The 23,142-nt window shown below is 53.2% G+C and overlaps 7 protein-coding genes across 7 annotated transcripts; 4 read left to right on the plus strand and 3 right to left on the minus strand.

The window, feature by feature from the left end:
• Positions 1-825: 825 nt before the first annotated feature.
• On the minus strand, positions 826-5,027 carry MAA_05441 (phosphoribosylformylglycinamidine synthase; the record flags this gene model as incomplete). Its single annotated transcript, XM_007823439.1, has 3 exons — positions 826-3,311; positions 3,382-3,496; positions 3,555-5,027. The coding sequence occupies 3 exons, from the start codon at positions 5,025-5,027 to the stop codon at positions 826-828; spliced, it is 4,074 nt and encodes a 1,357-aa protein (XP_007821630.1).
• A 2,042-nt stretch (positions 5,028-7,069) lies between these two features.
• Positions 7,070-8,911, minus strand: MAA_05440 (Phosphate transporter; the record flags this gene model as incomplete). The annotated part of the gene is made up of 3 exons (XM_007823438.1): positions 7,070-8,193; positions 8,255-8,773; positions 8,836-8,911. The coding sequence occupies 3 exons, from the start codon at positions 8,909-8,911 to the stop codon at positions 7,070-7,072; spliced, it is 1,719 nt and encodes a 572-aa protein (XP_007821629.1).
• A 1,802-nt stretch (positions 8,912-10,713) lies between these two features.
• Positions 10,714-11,112, plus strand: MAA_05439 (FMP21-like protein; the record flags this gene model as incomplete). The annotated part of the gene is made up of 1 exon (XM_007823437.1): positions 10,714-11,112. One exon carries the CDS (start codon positions 10,714-10,716, stop codon positions 11,110-11,112), a length of 399 nt encoding a protein of 132 aa, XP_007821628.1.
• Positions 11,113-11,536: 424 nt separating this feature from the next.
• MAA_05438 (Histone deacetylation protein Rxt3) lies at positions 11,537-14,978 on the minus strand (the record flags this gene model as incomplete). The annotated part of the gene is made up of 2 exons (XM_007823436.2): positions 11,537-12,803; positions 12,865-14,978. 2 exons carry the CDS (start codon positions 14,976-14,978, stop codon positions 11,537-11,539), a joined length of 3,381 nt encoding a protein of 1,126 aa, XP_007821627.2.
• Positions 14,979-17,966: 2,988 nt separating this feature from the next.
• On the plus strand, positions 17,967-18,495 carry MAA_10832 (general substrate transporter; the record flags this gene model as incomplete). Its single annotated transcript, XM_011412751.1, has 2 exons — positions 17,967-18,225; positions 18,314-18,495. 2 exons carry the CDS (start codon positions 17,967-17,969, stop codon positions 18,493-18,495), a joined length of 441 nt encoding a protein of 146 aa, XP_011411053.1.
• An 816-nt stretch (positions 18,496-19,311) lies between these two features.
• Positions 19,312-20,339, plus strand: MAA_05437 (Rossmann-like alpha/beta/alpha sandwich fold protein; the record flags this gene model as incomplete). Its single annotated transcript, XM_007823435.2, has 2 exons — positions 19,312-19,990; positions 20,062-20,339. 2 exons carry the CDS (start codon positions 19,312-19,314, stop codon positions 20,337-20,339), a joined length of 957 nt encoding a protein of 318 aa, XP_007821626.2.
• A 468-nt stretch (positions 20,340-20,807) lies between these two features.
• Positions 20,808-21,314, plus strand: MAA_05436 (uncharacterized protein; the record flags this gene model as incomplete). Its single annotated transcript, XM_007823434.1, has 1 exon — positions 20,808-21,314. One exon carries the CDS (start codon positions 20,808-20,810, stop codon positions 21,312-21,314), a length of 507 nt encoding a protein of 168 aa, XP_007821625.1.
• Between the last annotated feature and the right edge of the window lie 1,828 nt (positions 21,315-23,142).

A 23,142-nucleotide genomic window follows, 5' to 3' on the forward strand; every position in this document is an offset into this window, starting at 1 on the left:
GTTAGGCAGCGCAGCTAACAAGCGGGCGTGATAGGCGAGAACCACGGTTTTGGGGTTACTCTCGCGGACCTGGATGACGACGAGTGGGAGTCCATCATAGGGGTCGATCCGACGGGGTGCGTGTATTGCTTGAGGGCCATTGCGGACGGGGGCCGCCATTGTAAACATGACTTCTGTCCATGGAATGGTGAGACTGCCACTACGCTGCCGCGCTTGAATTCCTGCATCAAGGTTTTGGCTCAGGTGCTGCCGCGCACAATCTAGAAATAGCGTATCACAGCGCATATGGTGCCAGAAAACACGGCGTCATGGGACTTGCGAGAGCCGCGGCAGAGGAAGCATTGAAATGGGCATCGGGGTCCGGGTCAACGCCGTTGCGCCGGGGACCGCATACACACCCATGCACAGCAGGCTTAGATTGCAGGTGGCGGTTTTACTTCTTGGCCCAGAGAATAGCTTTGTGAGCGGGAGTGTTTACTCGACGGACGGGGAGTGGCTATAAGTGAGTCGAAGAGTGGCGTGGCATGAATCCACGATATCCACGGACTTTATTTGCAGTGTCTGGTAGCTTCACTCGACGCGGTGGCCATCCGACATGAACTATGACCCCTATCACAGTGTGTCTTGGTTTGTCATTCATTATATTCTCAATAGCTTGAGCCCATGTCTATAAATTGTCATTGCTACCTGTGCAGTAGAATAAAGGAAAGTCACCCATATCATTAATAAAATAACCCTCTGGTATTTTTGTCTTTTCATGATGCCTGGCTTGCTCCATCTCTTGGTTTTTTTTTTTTTTTTTAAATTCTCGTGCCCCTAGACCACTTAACCAACCCATCTACGGACGCTCTTAAAGATTCGAACCCAGGGACCAAAGTCACCCCACTCCTCGGTGGCCTTGGGGGGAATGTAGCTGTTTACGCCAGCAACGATTGTTCGTTCAGGGTGAGGCATCATGGCAACAAAACGGCCGTCCCTGCTCGAGACACCAGCAATACCCCCGGGGCTGCCGTTGGGGTTGTAAGGATATTTCTCAGTGACCTTCAGCCTGTTGTCAACATAACGCATGGGGATCATGCCCGAGTTGGTCAGTTCCTGCAGGGAGTTTGGAGAGGAGAATTTGGCTCTTCCTTCGCCATGAGACACAACCACAGGGAGTGATGAGCCGTTCATGCCGTGGAAGAAGACGGAGGGCTTGCTCTCATCTTCCTGGATTGTCACCATGCTGTATCGACCCTCGAACTGAGCACTCTCGTTGTGAACAAAGGTTGGCCAGTGTGCCGTGCCAGGAATGAGCTCCTGGATCCGAGTCAGGAACTGACAGCCATTACAGACACCAAGAGCAAAGGTGTCGGGACGCCTGAAGAAATGCTCAAACTCGCGGCGTGTGCTCTCATGCATCAAAACAGACCTGGCCCAGCCTTGGCCAGCACCGAGAACGTCGCCATATGAGAATCCACCCGGGGCGGCAATACCGGTAAAGTCAGCAAGAGACCGCCCTCCAAGGACATCAGTCATGTGAACATCAACCGGCTCGAACCCGGCAGCTCTGAAAGCGAAAGCCAATTCAGCATATCCATTCACACCCTGTTCTCGGAGAACAGCGACTCGAGGATTCTTGTTGAAAAATCCAGTAATGGAGGATGTGAGTGGCAAAATGTTCTCGGATGGTGAGTAAGTCAAGTGGTAAGAGAGGCCAGGGTCAGACACATCGGAAATTGTGGCGTATTCGGAGTCAGCGCAGGCAGGGTTATCTCGGAGCCGCTGCATCTGGTGGGATGTCTTGGACCACCACTGTTGCATTTCGGCGCGATCAAGATTGGCAAACGTGGTCGCCCCATGGCGGATAGTCAAAGACTGGTTAGGGCTAGCCTTGACGACTCCAAACTTGCGAATCAGGCCAGGAGGGGGGCCGCAGGTGGCGAAGCATCGCTTAAAGTTGATCTCATCAGACGCCTTGACCTGGAAGACAGCACCAAGCTCCTCATTGAACAAGGCTTCAATCATGTCGCCAGCCGAGCCGCTCTTCGAGATACCATCCATCATCATGTCAACACCGCAGCGACCAGCAAACATCATCTCGGCAATGGTTGTGATCAACCCTCCGTCAGAGCGATCATGATACGCCAGGACAACGCCACTCTTATGAAGTTGCGACAGAGCATCAAAATAGTCGGTAATGAGGTTGAAGTTCTTCATGTCGGGGGCCTCATTTCCAATTGCACCGAGCGACTGGGCCAACGCTGAGCCTCCCATGGCTCGTCGACCTTCTGCCAGATCAACAAACACCAGAATAGACTCTCCAACCTCTTCAACTCTTCGGAGCTGAGGGGTCCATGTGCTCAAAATGTCCTCCACAACCGCGAAAGCCGAAATAGCCACAGAGACGGGGGCCGTTACGCTCTTCACTTCGTTCTGTTCCTTCCAAACAGCCTTCATAGACGTTGAATCCTTTCCAACGGGAATGCTGACGTTAAGTTCAGGGCACATTTCCATGCCAATAGCCTCGACAGCCTCATAAAGAGCCGCACCTTCGCCAGGGTGGCTGACAGCTGCCATCCAGTTGGCCGAGAGCTTGACTCTGCGCAAGTCTCCCATTACATCTGCAGCACCAATGTTCATCAAGCTCTCTGCGACAGCCATTCTGGCAGAGGCTCCGGGGTTTATGAGAGCCAGAGTCGGTTTCTCACCCATGGCCATGGCCTCGCCAGTTCTCTGCTTTCCACCAAGGCTGAATGAAGTAGCTGTCACGGCAACATCGGCCACTGGAGTCTGCCAGGGTCCAACGAATTGATCACGAGCCGTAAGACCACCGACAGTTCTGTCTCCAATGGTGATGAGGAAAGACTTCGAGCCCACTGCGGGCATGAGGAAGACCCGTTCCACCGTTTTCTTCACCAGCGTTGCATTGTCTAGGTCGGCTCCAAATGCCTTTCGAAGACTGGCCAGGGCATCAAAAGGTGTCAGATTGGCCTTCTTCGTGTTGACATTTCGTTCCTGCTGATGCTTTGGTGGGAATAGTGCATCCATTGGCAGGTCAATGGGGCGAGGATATTCTTTGGATTCGCGGTCTGTGAGAATCAACTTGGCGTCTCCATTTGCATCCTTGGTGGCAACAGCTCCAACATCTGAGAATCCACAACGTTCTCTACGGCAAATGCTAGTGAAGCGATTCATGTTTTCGGGATTAATGAGTAGGACATAGCGTTCCTGAGCCTCATTACACCAGATCTGCAAAGGGCTCATGCTTCTGTCAGCACTCTCGACTTGGCGTAATTCGAAGTTGCCGCCGAAACCAGCATCTTTGACAACTGTACAACATGTTAGGGGCTAAATTGAACGGAGCGAAGCAGCGCTAAATGGTGAGGGGTCAAAACGTACGCTCGGGCAAGGCATTGGAGAGGCCGCCAGCTCCAACATCGTGAATCATGGCAATCGGGTTCTGTTCGCCAAGAGCAGTGCAGGTATTGATGACCATTTGGGCGCGGCGTTCCATCTGGTGCAAGAATTTAGCAAAATGAAGGCATTCAAACACAGTTTCAGAATGAGCCAACCTCTGGATTTCCACGCTGCACACTATCAAAGTCCAAATCAGCATTACTCTCACCGGACGCATTACTGGACGCAGCACCGCCCCCGAGGCCAATCAACATGGCCGGGCCACCAAGAACAATGACGTGGGCACCTTCGCGGACAAATCGCTCCTCTTTCAGTGCGTTAGAAGGGCGAACTGTGCCAACACCACCAGCCAGCATAATGGGCTTGTGGTATCCGCGCCATGCTGAAGCTTCAGCTTTAGCACCTTCGGCGGGAGTTTCGGGAGTAAGAAGCGTTCGGAAGCAGCCCGTAAGACAAGGGCGGCCAAATTCGTTATTGAAGCGAGCACTGCCGATAGGGGCCTCAAGCATGATGTCTAAACTGCTGGCGTAGTGGGCGGGGCGGCCGATATCAACCTCCCAAGGAGCTCGATGATCGGGAATCAGGAGATCAGAAACCCAGTAACCGGCAAGACCACCCTTCGTCACGGAGCCGCGTCCGACAGCAGCTTCGTCTCGAATTTCACCACCAGAGCCGGTGGCGGCACCGGGGAAAGGTGAAATCGCAGTAGGGTGGTTATGAGTCTCGACCTTGGCCAAAATATGGGCAACTTCGGGAGTCATTGTCCAAGTTCCAGTAGAGTAGTCGGGGGCCCAAAAATTCGCAGATTCACCCTGAAGAACAGCGGCATTATCGCTGTAAGCCGAAACGGTATAATCAGGGGTCTTCTTGTGTGTGTTTCGGATCATTTCGAACAAGCTCTTATTCTTCTTAACACCGTCAATTGTCCAGTTGGCGTTGAATACCTTGTGGCGACAGTGTTCCGAGTTGACCTGGGCAAACATGAAGAGCTCCACATCGTGAGGCGAGCGGCCGAGCTTCTTGAACACGTCGACAAGGTACGCCATTTCCGATTCATCAAGGCTCAGTCCCTTTTCTTTGTTATAGTCCTGGAGGACGTTGAGAGGATCCTTTCCGTCGGCGAAAATGTCAACGACAACAAGTGGCGCAGGAACCCCGGCAGCAAACATGACGTCAAGTTCGGGCTTTTCGAAGGAGAATATCTCGGTCATACGATCGTACAGGACATCCCGAAAAGTGGCGTCTTGTCCACTTTGATAGGGCTCTTCGAAATCGATGACAATGAGTCGGCCCTTTTCAATGCGGTTGACCTGATCCTTCAAGCCGCAGACATGGGCAATGTTGGTGGCTTGAGAACTCCATGGGGAGAGGTATCGGGGGGTGACGTAGACGGTAATTGTGTTGCTGGTGCTCTCAGAAGCAAGGAGGGGTTCGGAGTCGACATCCTGAAGGAGTGTTTTCACGTTGTCCAGAACAGCCTTGTTGGATGACTTCAGGTCGACAAAGTACACCCACTGGCCCCGGATCTGCTGGATCTTGGGCTGGCTGGTCTTGTTGGCACGAGCTTTGATCTCTTGTGCACTGGTAGCCGTGTAGCACGAGCTACCGACGAGAATCTCGTGCGGCATGGTGAGAAGTGTACCGCCGTGAGCGATAGATTAAAACGTGTAAAACGCCTAATCGTGGAAAGGCGTGAACATGAGCCTGGGTCGACAAATTTAGAGTCTTGCTGCCCCTCCCCTTATCGATAGAGGGGCTCACGAAAATTTTCGGACCGGCGTTTGCCCGCATCGACCCCACCGACAGAGCTTGCTGGGTTAGGGTTGGGGTTAGTGAACTGACATCTTCTGCCGGAAAACGGGACGCAACAACACCATGGTCTTCAGCACCGAAACGCAGGACCAGCTCACACTACTTGAGCGTTCTTGACACTGTATCACTCGAATCTACAGTAACCTTTTTTGGTCAGAGGAAGTTGGTTTTTCTGGTGGATTTTACGTCAATTTCCTTGCTGCTGAGAGCCCACGATTCAACCTTCGTCCACACGCTACCCTAGATCTAGCGCATGTGGAAAACGAATTCTATCCTGCAGGTACAGGAACATTCGCTAGGGATAATAGATCGAAAGCAAGTGGGAAGCATATCCAATGCTCATTGGGTGGGCTGTATGATTGGAGTTCTAGATGCAATGGTGCAGATGCGTCAGGCCAGGTGAATGGCAAAAGGTTCGTGTAACACGAACTTAGACCGACGTGGCCATCGCGGCGGGAGCAGCTGTCAGAATAAGGTTGCCGAACATGGGCAGTGATCACAGTTGTTCGGAGAGAACAGGACATTGAACTAATGCTATTCACTGCCAATTCATAATCAGTTGAGGGGCAAAGCTCGTGTGCATGATTATATTATTCGCAACACGCCACACCTCAAGCAGCACTGCATGACAAGCTCATCAGCGACTTGAATGGTCCCAAAGTCCAAGGTAGCTTTGTTACTCATCCATCGCGGTCTTTGTATTACCCGGTCCATGAGCTATAAACGGCTACTACAAGACCCTGGATAGTGTTGGTGGACAATCACCGGCCAGGTGTGTTGAGCGGTGAGTGATAATAGGCAACAAGTCCGCTCAAGAAACCAAGGGGAAGCGAACAAACCCGTGATGGACGCCCCCAATCTTCCGCGACGGCGCCGCACCTCGGCAAAAGTGGAGCCGGGCCGGATGAGCTGATCGGGAGATCAGTCATCCTGAATAGCATTGTGACATGGCACGATGCGCACCACACCCTTCGCCCTGGCCAAGCTTCAATGCACGACTGACTGGACCTATACGCTTGGTGCCGGCTTCACACCATTTCGGAGTGCTGTCTGGTGTTTCTGCCGCTACATGAGCAGGTTCGGCTAGTCGCCTGTGCTGGCCGTTCCATCGGCATCAATATCGCAGACGATTCCCGCCCAAATCAAGAGGGCTCGTTGCCGAATTTGTGCTGATGCTTTTTTCGGGACCCGGGCTTGAGTACGTGTCAAGCGCCGGCTCGCCTAAAAAGAAGGGCCTGAAGCTGCCTCCCAATGTTCCTCTGCGGGCAAAACTCTCGCTGTTTGACCGCGTCGCCGTCATTCGGCCGTTTCACATACTCTTTGCTAAGCTCATCCTCACCTTCTTGTGTCTCTACGTGGCGGTCAACTTTGGCATTCTTCTTAGCTTTTTTGCCGGCGTGCCTCACACATTTGGCCTTTTTAAATATGTCTTATCTGTTTATGCCTGTTTTCTACCGCATTTTATGTTTTCGCAGGGGCCCGTTAAGCTGATGTGCGAGTGGTTAGTGATGCATGAATACATTTCGCAACTCCACATGATCGCATCCATGACCACCCTCTTCCTCAGAAATTCACTTCATAGCATCGCTAAATCTAGGTTTTCTTATTAAATTTATTAAACTGTGTCTTACTTTCTTCCATCCTCTTTATAGACTTACATCTTACATCATGTTCATACAGAAAAGCCTCATGTCTGCCCCTCCTGTCCTAACATTGATTCATTGTAACTCCTCGTAAAAGGCCACGTCGAAACGAAAAAAAAAAAAAAAAAAGCTTGCTGTGCTAGAGAAACTAGCTCCAAACTCCAAATGCCATTCTATTCCTAGGTCGCGAATTCTACACCTCGAAACACAAAAGTTCACCACCTCGGTGCATACAGAATTAAACCCATCAGACAGCCGGATGTCAACGCCGTGACTGGCACAGTAATGAGCCAGCCCAGGTATATCCATCCCACCAACCTCGGATTGATACATTTCCAATCCCCATTAGCCAGGCCCACGCCCACCGTAGCTCCTGTGATGCACTGGGTCGTGGACACGGGCAGCGATAGTCTAGTCGCCGTGAGGACAGTAATGGCGCTGGCGAGTTCCATACAGAATCCCCGACTCGGTGAAATGAGAGTCAGCCGATTACCCAATGTCCTCATGACGTGGTACCCGTACGTCAGCAGGCCGAGCACAATTCCTCCGCCGCCAAAACAAAGCACCCAGATGGGAATATGGACAAGATCGGGGATGGTCCCTGTCGACCAGACTTGGTACGCAGTTGAGAAGGGAGCAATTGCGTTTGAGACATCGTTGGCTCCATGTGTGAATGATGCTGCGGCCGCGGTGAGGACTTGGAGTGACGAGTACACGTATTCCGCTCGGTTGTCGAATCTCGTTGCTCGAGAATGCATGTCTTCAATATCCCATTTTAGCACTGCATTGCGCTTCTGCATTGCAATGACGTCTTGTTCGATGCCACGAAGTAGGAAGCGATTGGCTTTCCAGGCCATGACAGGAAAACTCGTCGATGGTCCGGGTGGTCTGGGAGGAATAAGACCATCTTTTGATAGAGAACCTCTTCGAGTAGAAGACATTGGTGATAAGGCGGATGGTGGTAGAATAAGATCCTCGTTCTTATCCATGTCGGGTTGTTCCTCGGGGCGACCCCTCTGCACCGATTGCAACAACTTCTCTGATGCTCGCATACAATGTAATTCTTCCGGGGTCAGGTGGCCATGATAGTAGTCCTTGATCTGCGGCTTTACGAAACCAGGAGGAGTTGGCGGAGGTGGCTGTCGTCGTAAAAGCCAAAGTCCCTGAAAAACATGATACCATTTCAAGGTCCAATCTTGACGCATAATTCGTACCCAGAGATATGGCATGACAAAAATTATTTGCAGTAATGTAGCGCTAGCGGCTGCGATGCCAACGGACAATAGAACCTGCGTGGTTGATAGTTCGACTATCTGTATGCCCTTCCATACAATCAGCACTGCACATTGTCAGCTCCAGCATGCCCGCGACTGATTGGTGTCAACTCGTCAAACGCTTACTGGTAATAGACGCAAACGTAAGAAAAGTATAAAAGGGGATGGAATAGAAGGCCCGTTGCGCCGCCGTCGGCTTGATAAGAACGCTATGCTTTGTGATTAGAAATAGCAAAGCACCCAGGCATCCCGCCATGCAAGGCGCAACAGCCCAGGCAGCAAATACGTGCGAGAGGCCCGTCCATCCCCAATTCACATTTCGAATTCCAATGGACGCACTAGCTGTGCCTATCAGTCCACCAACCATGGCATGCGTAGTGGAAATGGGCATGCCATACCGGGTGGCAACGGTGAGGAAAGTCGACGATGCCAACACTGTGCACATCATGGCGAGTAGGAGGACTGGAGGCGAGGAGTCATACTGGTGAGGGTCGACGATTTTGGTACGGATCGTATCAGCTACTCGACTGCCGACGGTTGCACTTCCGGAGAATTCACAGACAGCAGCCAAGGCCATGGCCTGCTTCAAGGTCAGAGACCGGGAAGAGACTGACGTTGCGAACGAGTTGGCGACATCATTGGCACCTAAGCATGTTAGCTCAGAAGTCTTGTTCCTTATGCCTTGATACGCCTGTATCGATGCCTACCGATATTCCAAGCGTCAAGAGCGGCAAATGCGGCTGTAAGAGCAAAAACATAAGTATATTGAGTTAGAGCCGCCATCTCATGTGTCGAGGCAACTCAATGAGTGCCGTTGGCCTCGTCAAAAACTCGTTTGGATGGACCAATCTGGTCGGTGTACGGGCCTGAAAAGGCAGACAGATAGGGCTCGGGCTTTTCTTTCAGAACCAATCTACTTGACTTCCACATCCATTGTCATTGATAACGAAGAGGCCAGCTGAGGTAAACGTCAAAATGTGGGATCCGAGTGCTAAAGGCCAATGAATGGGAGTATACGGAGGCGATACAAGAGCCAGTGCCTACTGTCAACTCTGATAGCCCGTTGTGAGTTCCGAGCCTTTGTGAGTCCTCAAACACTACAGTATTGCCAGAGCTTGAAAAACAAACTGCAGTAGGCTGGGGAGCTGGGGAGCAAGAATATATGGTGTTGAGAGGCACCAGTTGACGGCTGCCGACTTCCACGCGCGCATGTGGTTGACCCCAGGACTGTGATTCGACGCTTTGGTGCTGCCATCGAGGAGATAGGCAGTGATGTTACAAGTGGGCAGGCCAGTCCAACAGGTCAAGCAGATGCCTAGGTAGCATCGAGTGTGGTGAGGAAGACTAGCAGGGGTGGGTGGAGGGGACCAAGACGTTGGAGTTGATTCTGGCGATGCTAGCATCATGGGTCGGCAGAGTTCCGCTCTCGGTCGCCAAAGAGGCGTTGAGTTCGGAGCCATGGATAGCAGACCAGGCTATCCATCGTATCGAGGCACGGGCTCATGTGGTGTTCGATTCAACGTTTGTCTCCACGACCCCGGCCGGCCAAGCCTTACGAAACCAAACGTGTTCTGTCTGCCAGGAGAGCACCGCGATGGCACCAGTATGTATGTGCGTGCGCCAAGCGTTTCGTTTGACTGAGAGAAGTTGATACATGCTCGTGGTTTGAGCAGCAGCATGCACCCTCGCACCTGCTGTAAAGAGCAGACGCTATACTATTAAGAGAACCGGTCAATTATGGAAGCAGCTAGCGTCATTAGGCAGGTACGCATGAAGTGGATGGCATCAATTCCGGTCGGGAGACATGTCTTCAAGAGGCAACGTGGATGGAGCCATCTATGCGAAGAGCCGGAGACGCCAGTTCTAAACCTCCGTGATCAACGCTGAGTACGTACCACTCTCTTGAAACAGGAACCGGAACCAGAACCGGAACCAGGTACTACCCGGCTCTGAGCAGCTTATCTCTAGATCCAGAGTCCCCGACACTTTATGCCAACATGAAGCTGGTCCACACTGTCTCGGGGCCCAATGCGGTAACCCAAGGGACCACTCGGGTGGCACAAGGAACCATGGAGCTTGTCGCATCAAACGTGTATTTATTACAGTTTCGCGACGCTTCCAAAATCCTGTACATGGGATGAAGAAAATCTCCGTAGTTCCAAACGCTCCGTGCCGTTACCTGACAGATCGATACAGCTAAATGACAATGAGCCACTGTTCATCCGTCGTCCGCCTATCGTGGTAGATAGATAACTTACCTTGTGATTTTACTTCACCAGGCACAATGCAAACAGATGATAGGGCTGTCTATAGCCTAACCTGTCCGGCGGCAAACAACATTGAATTGAAGCGCCAGGCTATCACTAGATTCACTACCGCATATGTACTTACCCAGGCACGGAGTACTAAGTAGGCTATGTGACAGCCGACTCCCGGCCCCACACGCGACACCCTCAACCAATCCCGCGCCTCATGAAAGCCATCAATCCAAGCGAGTGCATTCGCCTTTCTCAACTCCGGTTCCAACCATCAGCACAATTCAAAAGCACCACAACAGCCCGACGCAATCGTCTCAGAAGCCAACAATGCAACGCCTACGGCCCCTTCGCGCAATCCTCACCCGCGGAACCCGCACACGCACCTACTCATCCTTCCAGACCCGTCCCGCGCCCCCAAAGCTCCCCGCCTCACAGCAAGCCGAATTCGAGCGTCTCCAACGCGAAGCCGCCGTCTCCTCCGCCTTCCAGCCCGCAAACACCGGCGCTCCCGCAGAGTCACCGTCCACCCAGGGACAGACGCAGGCGCAGGCCAATACGCTCACGGAAGAAGAGAGCGTGAACCCGGCTCTGTTCCGCGGCGCGCCGCCCGAGTTCGACGGCGACAAGAATCCCAAGACGGGCGAGGTGGGCGGTCCGAAGAATGAACCTCTACGGTGGGGAGGCGACGGCGACTGGAGCTACAACGGGCGCGTGACGGATTTTTGATCCAAGCAAACAATCCACTCTACCGATACTTTTGACGGGGTGGGTGTACGGCACCAGCTGCCAGCGGCGGGAGAGGGAAGGCCTATATATAGCACTTATGACGAAGACGGCCGGGGGAACTGGGATGAGAATACTCGCTCGGCATGATGGAGACGGAGGGTGCGGCATTGAATTAATCATGATTTGAATTGAGAGGGCAGGCGTTTCCTCATCACATGTACCATAACGCGACACTAAACTGTACAATAAAGGCTGCCGGGCATGCCACATATCCATCCTCCTCCACCTCCCTCGTCGCTTTGCTTCCTTGATGACCGGTATTCTTACAGTTTGCGAATATTTCGATAAACACGTTATCCAGACGCCTCTAGGTATTCCCTAATTGTCGCAAGAGGAAATTAAAGCTGAAAAAAAAAAAGAATGGTTACTTTTCTTCGACAGTATCCGACTCTTTCTTCCCCGCATCTGCTTCCGTCATTTCAACATCTTGATCTGGCGTTTTCTTCGTCTCTTTGGCTGGCTCTTCTGAGTTTCCAGGCTGCGCCGTTACTACGCGGTTCTCCTTGTTTCCCTCGCTGGCTGCGCGCTCTTGGTCCGGCTTGTCATTCACAGCCTCTGCGGGCGCATCCGGCTGGTCCTTCTTCCTCCAGTTGCCGATGATATCGCCTCTTTGGGGCGACGCATTGCTTTCCTTGCTTTGCTCCACGTCAAGCCCATGGATGTTGCCAAAGCTAGCTGTGACCTCCTTCATTGCTTTACGCATGCGCTCTCTCCTAGCTTTGCCGCGTAGCCTTGCCTGGGGCTGCGCACCGTTTTCTACCCATCGGATGCTTTTGATCATGTAGCTTATGCCATCGTGAACCGAGTGTCGGCTGCCGTATTGACCTCCAAACTCACGGCTAGAAATGCCAAATCGCGTAGACCCCGAGTATTTAACGAGTCGAGGTAGGATCAAAACATTGACATGCAAATCCCGGTTTGCTGGGATGTCCATGGGTCCCAGTGGCGGCGGCGCGGTGATGGCGCCTTCTGATTCTCGACTCGGCAGCTCTGGGGTTGGAATCTTGGTCTTGCGCTTGCCACCCTCAGCTGTTCCCTGTTCCAGGTCCAACATGGCCGTATCAACGTCGTCTGTCCACTCGCCCTTTATCCAGCCGCCATGGATGCAAGCCGCAACTACGTCCGAATCATCAGTGTAAACGTCTGTGCCCCACAGATAGGCCCGCGCCGTGATTTCCTCGCGAGCTACAGGAGAGAGATGTATAAGCGGCACCTTGACTGTCAGTATGCAATTCTCCTTGTCCTTGATGATATCCCAGGGAAGCGGCTTAGGATTCGACGAGAAGCCTCTGTGTGTGGGTGTGTTTGGAAGTAGTCGACCCGGCTTCAGTTCGGGTTCGTATATGAAATCTCCGAGATGATGTCTTGCGCGATTGGCGACCGAGTCCAAGACAAGCTTGGAGGCTACAACTGTTTTGGTCTTTGGTGGTATGACAGGAGGCGCAGGCTTAGTCTGGCTGGCCGGCGCGGGAGCCCCGGTCTTTTGGCCATGGTGATGATGGTGGTGGTGGTGGGACTTTTCAGTCGGCGAAGCTGTCGGTGTACTGCCTTTAAGATTCTTAAACTGAGCAGCCGCAGTCGTCGGTGATGGTACTGAATCTTGTCCGTGGTGGTGGTGATGGTGATGATGACTAAAACTATCGGTTAGCTCCAGGCGATGCTCACAGCTAAATGGGGGGGAAAGCAGCATACTGGTGGTGATGATGCTGATGCGGTTTGGCACGTTTGTTTGCTCGGCCTGCAGGCGTAAGTCTGCCAGAACTATCATCATCACGAGCATCTTCATCCTTTAACTTTCGTCTCCTTCCAGGCTTTGCGCCCTTGATATTGTCGACGACAGAGTCCACCCCGACACTCTCAATGTCTTCGCGTTTGGCACCTGCAGGATGTGAGGTTTGGCTTGGGAACGCCGTCGCGGCCGAAGATGCTACCGGGCTGGACATGCCGATACCACTGACGCCGCTCCCAATGCCGGAAAACATGCGACCAAATTCACTCTTGATGCCTGGCTCGGCCGCAGGGCCAGGCTGCTGTGGTTGTGCGCCTTGGACTGCTTGCGGGAGAGGAGACATTCGACCCTTGCGATTAATATCTTGTACTGCCAATAAGTTTCGCTGTAGCCCATTCGGCCCGTGATGATCGTCACTCTCCTTACGAGGCGAATCAAAAGAGGGGCCATGCGAGGTGCCATAGCCCGCAGGAGCCGGTGGTGGTGGTTCTTCACGGCGGGGAGGGCCCTGAGGTTGAGGTGGATGAGGGTGAATTTGATCCATGCGAGCTCGGTCAGCCTCGTAGGACTGTGGAGGTGGCGCCGGCGCGTTTCCAGATGGATGAGGAGGATGCGAGGTTGGCGGATAACGATCGGGGGGAGAAGCCTGATACGGCTGCCCGTGGTGAGAGTATGGTCCGGATGCAGGGGGGTACTCTGAGTGTTGAGGTCGTTGATGCTCGAGGGGCGGTCTATAATTCGGGTCTGAAGTAGTTGGTCGTCCCCACTGATCGCGAGTATCTCGGTGTTCCGGAGGACGCCCATAAGCAGCCTGTCCAGGGTGAGTGTCTCGATGTCCCAACTCATGAGGAGACATATGCTGCTGCTGCTGCCGGCGCGAATCGGCCCCTCCCGAATACGCTCGCTCCCTACCTTCTCTCTCACGAGCCTCGGGAACTGGCTGTCGATCTCTATCGGGGTGGAACCGTTCATCGTAAGGGTATGGCCTGAGACCCGGCCGTTCAGGATTATATTCCATGGCTGGGGGCGGCCGGCTATCATCTCGTCTTGCATAAGGGTCATCCGATCGGCCCACCTCCAATGGCCGCGGTGGCATACCACCATACGGCGGCGGCGGTTTGTTTTGAGTCGGTGGCGGACCGGCAGACATTCTCCCTGGCTCTCGCGAAGTATCGGCGGGTGCAGACGGGTGACGCTGGTGATAGCCCTGGGGTGTATTGTATCGTTGTAGGTCGGGTGTGGTCGCAAAGGGGCCATGAGGTGACGGTGCAGCACTGCCTCGGGGATCGTATGGTCGTGGATGGTCAGGGGTCTGAGGTCGGCGAAATGGGGGATATTCGGATGACGCAGAAGGCAACCTTGGCGAAGCTTGCATGGCAGGCCCATATCCCGGCCCTGATGATGGCGGAGGACCGTGAGATGAGTAGTGTGGCGGAGGTTGTGAATCACGGGAAGCTGGAGGCGGTCCGCCAAGCATAGAAGATATCGACATGGAGCTACTTCCAGCGCCGCCACCCGGCCTGGTGAGCGAGCTCAAGGCCGGCAGCTCTCTTCCAGACGGGAACGAAGTTGATGGCCCAGCAGAAAGAGAAGGCGGTCGAGTCGGCATCGGGCCGTAGCTCACGGAGCTCTGCGACTGCTGGTGATGATGATGATGCGGCGGCGGCGGCTGGCCCTGCGAGGGCGAGGTTGGCGGAGGAGGCATTACGCGACTGTGCTCCCTGGCAGACGGGAGCGAAGGGAGCGACGAAGTACTCTGCGCGCGCGAGTGTGAATGCGACTGCGACTGCGACTGCGAATGGTTGTGGCCAAGCTCCGGAGCTGGCAAGCTGGCGCGGCCGGCCGGCGGGTAGTACGGGGTGTCTGAGGCCCGACGAGGGTCGGAGGCATACGCGGAGACGGGTGCAAAGGTGTGCGTCGCGAAGGGGTGGCGATGGGCCGAGTGCAGAGAAGGCGGCACGACGATCGAGGCGGGAGGAAAAGGAGAGGCGCCGTTGGAGCCTGCATTCGAGATGGAGTTGGAGTTGGCGTTGTTGGACCGTGGCACGGGAGCAGGCTGGCGGTGTCTTGGATCCATGGTCGTGCCGAGTTTTTAGCTCGAAAAACCCGACCTGTCCGGTGGGGCACGGCGGCAGCCTCCACCTGCACAGCCAATGAGATGGCGAGACAGGGATGCGAGCTAAGAAAAAAACGGGTCAGAAGAGGCGACGGGAAAGTTGCTGATGGTCCCCGGATTCAAGGGACATGGACACACGCACCAGCGCCTGACCGACGAGACCGGCCGACGAGACAGACAGGCCCAAAACAGGCCCTTGGTCAGAGGCGTCCTGTCCTGTCAGAGTCGGCGCATCGCACCCGGTGACCCAGCACTCGCGTAGGACGTCGAGAGATGTCGATGTTTCTTGTTTCTTCTGGGCTGGCCCTCTTTCCGTGATGGCAGGCTCACAGGCCGCCGCGGGAGCTGCTGCTCTGACGCTGTACGAGTCGCAACTTCGAGCCAGGCAGCCGATGCCTCCTGACTCCTGAGAATCAAGCCTGGTGGCGGCGATGGCGAAAGTGATGAGGAGGTGAGAGAGGTGAGAGAGGGAGGGAGGGAACTCAAGAGGGTGCCAGCGAGGAAGGCCGTTGTTGAGGAAATTTGCGGTCGGTTGCACGCATGAGACGCCGCAAAGCCCACATGCGGCACAGATGGAGACTCGCGATGTGACGAGCGGCTTCCTAAGGACTGGGATGTGGCGCCCAAAGCCAAGGACAGCAAAGCACTCGAGACCACCAACTTTAGAACATGTTGCGGTCGCCGAGCTGGGCGTCTGAGGAGACAGCCAGAACAGTAGTACTACATTCAATGACAAGACAATAATCATACAATACGGAGTACTGGCCGGACCCTCGTGCTATTGTCAAGGAAGGGAAAAGTGCTCTGTCGAGTCGACCGAGTTGCCAAGACTGTGGCACAATCTGGAGACAGATGCCACCGGCAGCTGAGGATGGAGATGAACCCCAGACAGTCGCGAGATTGTGGTGGTGGTGGCCGGGTTGGGACGAAGGCTATTTACCACAATGCTATTGGATCATCGTTTCTGCTCGATCTCAAACTTGACAACTCGGGTAAACAAGCAACGTCCCGCGCGTCACTGGATGAGGCAATGTGCCATTTCTGAAGACTTGGGCGAACAGAGGGGTCTTGAGGGCTGGATGCTAAATATATGTATTTTACTATACCATACCAGCAGGCCAAAGGAAAATCACCTACTAGTGCCTCACAAACGTCAGTGAGCCAACATTGAAGCTTGCCTTTTCGTTCTCGATCCACCCAGGGTCTTCCGCAACTCACACGAGCTAGTCACCAGGAACGTATGTAGGTATCGAGGCCCAGCGTTGCCATTACGGACCATGCTTGTCCTTCATTTTCATCCGCGGTTGTGACGTATCCACCAAGCATCGCGACATGACAATTCTGGCGCGAGCGACAGCAAGGAGCGATTGGGAAAATGCCACATGCTTGCGCCGGGCGACCACAGCAAACACGGGCCTCTCCATCTCCAAGCTGCAGCCACCCGGGTTGAGCGTTGGGAGTTGTTGGCGGCAGTTCTCGTGTGACACCCTCAGGAACGACGGTTTCGGGTTGCAGATCGACGGTTACACTAAGGAAATGATTGGTTGACAGATGGCCAGCGAAGACCACAGAAGGGGACAGCTCGAGCTGATGCAGGAAGCTAGACTGCCGGCATCGTCGGCTCCAGAGCAGTGCGGCGAAGCTCGCGGGGAAGGTCATTACTGACTATGGCGATGTTGACCATGATGCCTCGAGGTTCCAGAGCTGTCAGTGTGTCTGCCTTTGATGTACCGAAACTCTGCGTTACGCTTGCTGCAGCTTGCTGCATTTTGAGTCCGACAAGCCTTCACACGAGTCGCATTCCGGAGCTGTGACGAATAACTGCTCACCGTTAGTATATTATGCACTCAAGTTGTCAACATGCATGCATGGCCTTGGGCCTGTGTTTCTGCCATGCACCAACCTGCAACCACTAACGCCGTACACAAATGCGCATCACAAATGATGACTGCCATTCTCCCACCACGAATAACGCAACAGCAGGTCTGGAAAGTGACATCCATCGCCTGAAAGGACCCCCGCCATCCGCAAAGTTCAACAGCCACACACATCTCCCGCTCCAGATGGATCGATGGTGCGGATCTCGAGCCCGGGTGCAGCAGGTTCAAGGTTCACCACGTTCAAGGTCTGGTCCATTGTCCATTGTCCAATGCCTAACGCCAACTGGTAGCCCCTCACGCCTGGCTCCTACTCGTCAACTGCATGTGGTACTAGTTCCAAGACGAAGGAGCAACCGAACACCGGATCACATGATTGACTCCTTTGAGAACATTGACAGTGCAACGACACTATTTTGCAGATTCACATGTAAACTGGGACGACCACGCATTTCATGTATCATGTGTGAGAGAAATCCTGTTTCTTGCCTGTTTGGCCAACGTGCGAATATCTCTAACAATCTCCATTATCAAAATTTCCTTTCCTTGCCTTCCTTTCAATGTTCACTCTCCGCATCCTTGAACCGAACCAGCCCTACCACGAGTAGCTGTCGACACCATCGCGCTTCTCATGTCGATCAAAGGGCACATCCCGGCAAGGTACCGGGGCCAAGCCAAGAGGGAAAATGCCCCATTCATCGGTTAGGGCGGACCGAAAAGGTACATGATGCCGAAACCGCCAACCATTTTGCATCTTTTGTTCGGTGGATCAAAGGAGGCGCCGCTGGTGGCTGCGCCCAATCTGTGGGCTTAATCTTGTTCCTGGGCCATTCAATGCTCAAGGTCGTCGCTGGTTTCAGCTGCAACGTCAATGGACACAGCCCGTGATCAGAGATGGTCCAGCCAACGAAAAGAAACTAGTGACGTAAATTGGGCTGCCTCTTCCGAAATTCAATTGCACCAAACTTGACTTCTCTTATGATACATTTTATGACATCGAGCATCACATCACACTCTGGACCCGAACTTCGATTCCCATCCACCCGGACGAAACAGTACTGTGTATCCCAAGATGAGACTTTCTTTCACCTTTTTCCTATCACTTGTTGCCTTGGCCGTGTGCGATACGTTCTCCTGCGGCGGCACGATGTACAGCTCTAAAAAGCTCACCACAGCGACCGGGGAAGCATGCTCTTTGTTGAAGCAAGGCCGCTCAGTTGGAAGAAATAAATATCCGCACGAGTACAGGAACCTCGAGAAGATTAAACTCACCGGCAGCGGACCTTACTACGAATTTCCCATTTTCGCAAACGGTGAAGTATACGATGGCGGTGAGTATTTGCATTTCCCACCAGTTTCCAACCCCGCCCATCCTATGGAGGGCCATGGCGATAACTATATTTGGCTAACAGCATCCAGGTTCTCCTGGACCCGATCGAGTCATTATTACCAAGGATTGCAAGCAAGCAGGCGTCATCACTCACAAGGGGGCCAGTGGAAATAGCTTTGTCACTTGCTCGCCTGCTTCTGTTGGTACCTTGAACAGCCCGTCCGTCTTTGCTCTCTGTTTCGCCATGATACTTCACGCAGTCTTTGCCTGAAAAAACTACTCGGAACGCGCGTCATTGTTACTACGGGCCTGTACAATGTGGCGAAAAAATGCGTGATGTATGCTGAGCACCAGCACTGGCGCGAGGAATATGGACACGAATGTTGTCGAATCTGGTTTGGGGGAGTCGGAGGCACAGTTGGGTACGATGGGGGTTCTGAATGAGTTGGCTTGGTGTTTGCTGATCTCGGGAGTAACAAGAAACTGTCCAAATCACTCCATATTTGTAAATAAGCTTACAAAAAGCCTATTGGAAATGTCTGTATAGTGGTAATATGATGATGAGCAAACACGGTTCATAAGACCTCATGATTGAATACAGGATCCAGCGTAATATGAGACAGAAACATGGCTGAAGCGACAAAGATGCCGGCCACAATCCCCAGGCCTGCCAGATGTACGTTGAAACACTGCACGATGCAGCTGTGCGAATGGCAATCACAATATCCATGAACAGTGAGTGGTCTACAGGATCAGGGTCATTTATTGGTATCAAAAGCTCGGGGTATCTGCCGGGCCAAGTCACCATTTCTGTGGAAACCGGGAATGTGCAACGTAGGCACATTGTTGACTCATTGTATCGTATTATGATGTAGACCGCTTCTTGCAATTACATCTACCTACCTTGTATCTAATCTATCTTTCGTTATGCAAAGTGTTTTCGCTGTCGGCAGCTCGACTGCAGTTGACAGTAAACAGCCAGCTGGAAACTCAAATCTCGCCAAACCTTTTCCACGCATTGCGTGTTGCAGCACTACATCCTTCCTCCGCTGGTCGCGTTTTCTGTTCCGCAACGTGCGACAGAGACATGGCGAAGACTATATGGGATTACATTCGTGAGGCCTGCGAGCAGTGTAACATCAGCATTCCAAGTGACGGGCTCCCCTTCACTAACAACCAAGATGTAAAATCTTCCATCATTGACGCTGAAGGCAGAAACCGAGTTATGTTATTTCCGGGCGCATTTAATCCCGCCCACGAGGGCCATTTGCAACTTCTGCAAAGCGTTCTCAACGACATGAAGAAGCATCTCGACATTAGGGGAGTCGTCATCTTCCCCCACGATGACGAGCAAATTCGCGACAAGACAAGGGAAGAGCCAGCGGACCTCGGTTTAGACAAATCCAAGCGCTCGGCGCTTTGGCGAAATGCTGCCGGGTTCCCTGCAGACAACGCATGGATATTCACAGAGTCGCGCTCGGCCCTAACAAGATTCCAGGAACAATTGCAGGGTAATCTGAGAAAAGAGAATGTCAACCTGACGTTTTTACTCTTAGTCGGCTCAGACTGGATAAGCACTCGGGCAGTTTACGATCCCGGCCAGTGGAATTGCAGCGAGACGATTACCTCGGACGCGTCTCGGCCTGTGGATTTCCGGTGCGAGTATACGCTTCGACAGATACCGGGCTGCTTCGATTGGGTCCAAATGGTTTTTGCCGAGTCGACGACTTATTTTCCGTGGGATTCTTTTCAAACACCATACGGACGTAAGTTGTGTGGCTTTCTGCTTTCGTGGGCGAGCAAAAATGAGCGAGCGCTGGCTGACTTGTCGTTCAAGCTCACATGGTGGAAGGCGTCAGTCTATGGTCGACATCGACAGTTAGCCCACCGATTCGGCGATACTACCTGGTGCCTTGCCTGCGTGCATGTTCTCCCGGTACGCCGTGTCCAAGCTCTACGAGTATCCGTCAAAGGATATTCGAGGCCTGTGCCGAACGCCTCCCCATAGATGAGGCTGTTTTGGCAACGGCTTTGTCGCCAGATATTCTGCTGGGATATATTCAGGGAAATGTGCCATCTTTTCATGAAGAGGGGGCGAGGGGTGAGGAGTCTTAGAGGACGTTGTGAAGAAGGGCTCTCATGCGAAGTTGCTGATATGGTTGTTGCTGGGCTGAGCTGGGGGAACAAATTACCTGCCCAAGTTTCTCGTGGGTGACGGCACAGAGTTTAGCAGAGGCAAGCTCAAGTAATAAATAATTGATTTCATCATCGTTTTTCCACCGTCACGGGCCGCGGCGAGCGATCATTGCCATTGATTTTCTTGGCCAAATATCAGCGTACCCTATAGGTGCTTTGTCCAAGTCGAGCGTTTTCAATTTTGCAGCACTGGAGCCCAGATCCTCCGTCCATGTCGGCACTTGCATCGCGTCTCCGCAGGAATCTCACCACTCAAGTGCCGCCTCCCCCTTTCCTCCGTAAATACGTAGGTCGACGGTAGAGTCAGATTTTCTCTCCATTAGCACCGCCTTCCACGGCCATTGCGACCGCCAACCAAGGCAGCAATCCTCATCACGACAAGACACAATGGGATCGAGCGATATACCACCGCCCACAGCGCCAGGCTGGCTCATCCCGGCATCGTCAGCCCTCCTCAGCGCCGGCGTCGTCTTCTGGCTCATCTGCTACGTTCTCATGACTAAACGCTCCCTCAGCACTCGCGATACGCCCATCCCGCTCCTCGCTCTGGGGATCAACCTCTCATGGGAGATCGTGTACGCCTTCTACGTGACAGAGGAGTGGCTCGAATTCGCCGGGTTCGTCATGTGGCTCGCCCTCGACATGCCTGTGCTGTACACCACCCTCAGGTACGGACGCAGGTCGAATGCCGCCTCGCCACTGGTCGCCCGCCATGTGCCCCTGCTGTTGGGCCTGGTCTTCGTCTTTGGGCTCGTCACCAACAGCCTATTCGTGTCGTGGTGGCTCAAGGAGCCTCATCGCGGCTCAGGCCTCAATCCGGCAAGATATGGAAGGGTCTCGAAGCAAGAGATACGACGGAGCTGGCGTGGTGGTCTGCTGGCGTCGCACAAATGATCATGAGTGTTGGTGCACTGGGCATGTTGCTTCAGCGAGGGCATTCCGGTGGTCAGAGCTATGCGATATGGTGAGTTGGTCGTCTCTCACTTTTCTGCATCTGCATCGCCCTTGTCGGTGTTGGTGATGCCATGGAATAGTCCGTCTCGCCTGTCGCTTTCTCTTTTCTTGCCATCGTTTCTTATCCCAGCATATGAGAGGATAACCTGCCATCACGTATGTTGGGCCATCTTCTTCTTTGTCACATTTCTTTTTTGTTTTCTGGTTCAGGCCATTTTAGACGAAGGTGACCCCATAAGCTGAACAATATCGACGACCAACACACAACTCTCCCCTCCCCTCCCCACCGGCGGGCCATACAAGTTGGCCGATATTCGTAAGGCTGTCCTATCACACTGTCCTTGGCCGGTGCTTCCTGTTTCTCCCGGAGAATTAGTCTGCTTTTGCTCACTTTTCGGGCCGATGAAATTGCCTCTGTACTACGCGAGACGCAGCACTCAACATTAGAGTCATAGCTTGTAATATTTCTTATAGTGAGTGAATTTGCTGACTGACTCGGCTCCTTGGCCTTCTGATAGGTTCACCCGGTTTCTCGGGACGCAGCTTGGACTTCCTGGGACGTGCGTACTTCTATGGTGGTTCTGGCCCGAAGCACACGGGTTCGTATTTCACCCCATCTCTGTAATCATTGTTGGGACCTCTTTGCTTTGCGACTTGGCCTATCCGTTTCTTCTGGCACATGTCAGGGCGACGGAGAGGGTTCTTCCTGACGGGACAATCGTGGCGGGTGATTCTGATATCAAGCACCGGAAGAGTCAGTAAAACAGTGGCCGGCTTTTACAGAAATAGAGCGAATAGGATTCAGACATACATAGATTAGATTCCTACCTTCAACGCACATAGCTCAGGCTTCGATCACTAGGCGCAGTTCTGATCTGCAGCCACCACCGGATGCCAGATTCCCCGCCTTGTCATCGTCGCCCGACAAGACCAACTTCCTCTCAACGGCAGCTCGAGCCCGAATGTGGTCTTTTCCATCCACCGCGGCTGTGGCCATCTCCGCTAGCCCTGTCCGTTTGCAGCCGTTGGAGCCGCTATATCCATTCCATTGTATGCCCGGGGTTTCCCCCCGACCTGCATAAGATCGACTCAAACCAGGCAAGGCAATTTGTCAGTTAACGATTCGAGCAGGTTCACCTTGATGGCCCGGTAGCCGAGACGCCACCTTTGTTGGTTGCCGGCGTGAACCTGCCCTGTTCACCAAGGCTGCCTGCCTATTCTGAAATTGTCTGACTCATTTAACAAATTTTGCCCGAGTTGTTGTACGGAGTAGCCCTTCGTCATACTCCGTGCTCTAACTAACAGGGGGGAACGCATTGCAGAGCCAGAGTGTCGGTATATTAAAGGCGCACAAGCACCAATGGGAAAGGGGTTTGGAACAAATTGTTATACTAACCAACAAAACGAAAAAGGCATGAACACTGTCTGGGGACGCTGGGACTGCATCGAATGTCAAGAAGACGTAAAGATGCATAAGCGCCGCATGACTAGGTGGAGATGTCACTGGTGTCTTTTTCGGTATCAACAAAGCCTCATGCATTGGAAGTGTGTGGGGTCAATTCGTCTAATGTTTCTCAATCACGCATCACCGTCCACTACCGCTCCTAATATAGTCGTCGATGAGGGAGCAAGAGACCCAAAAAACAATCCCCAGTGCAATAGTCTTTTATTCTAGAGATGTCTCACCATGACACCTCGTTTTGTTGCCAAAAAAAAAAAAAACTATCGTGGTTCTTGGCAACGTCGACAGACTTGTTCCCAGAATGGG

Source organism: Metarhizium robertsii, assembly GCF_000187425.2.
Source record: "Metarhizium robertsii ARSEF 23 chromosome Unknown MAA_Scf_2, whole genome shotgun sequence".
Taxonomy (NCBI): Eukaryota; Fungi; Ascomycota; class Sordariomycetes; order Hypocreales; family Clavicipitaceae; genus Metarhizium; species Metarhizium robertsii.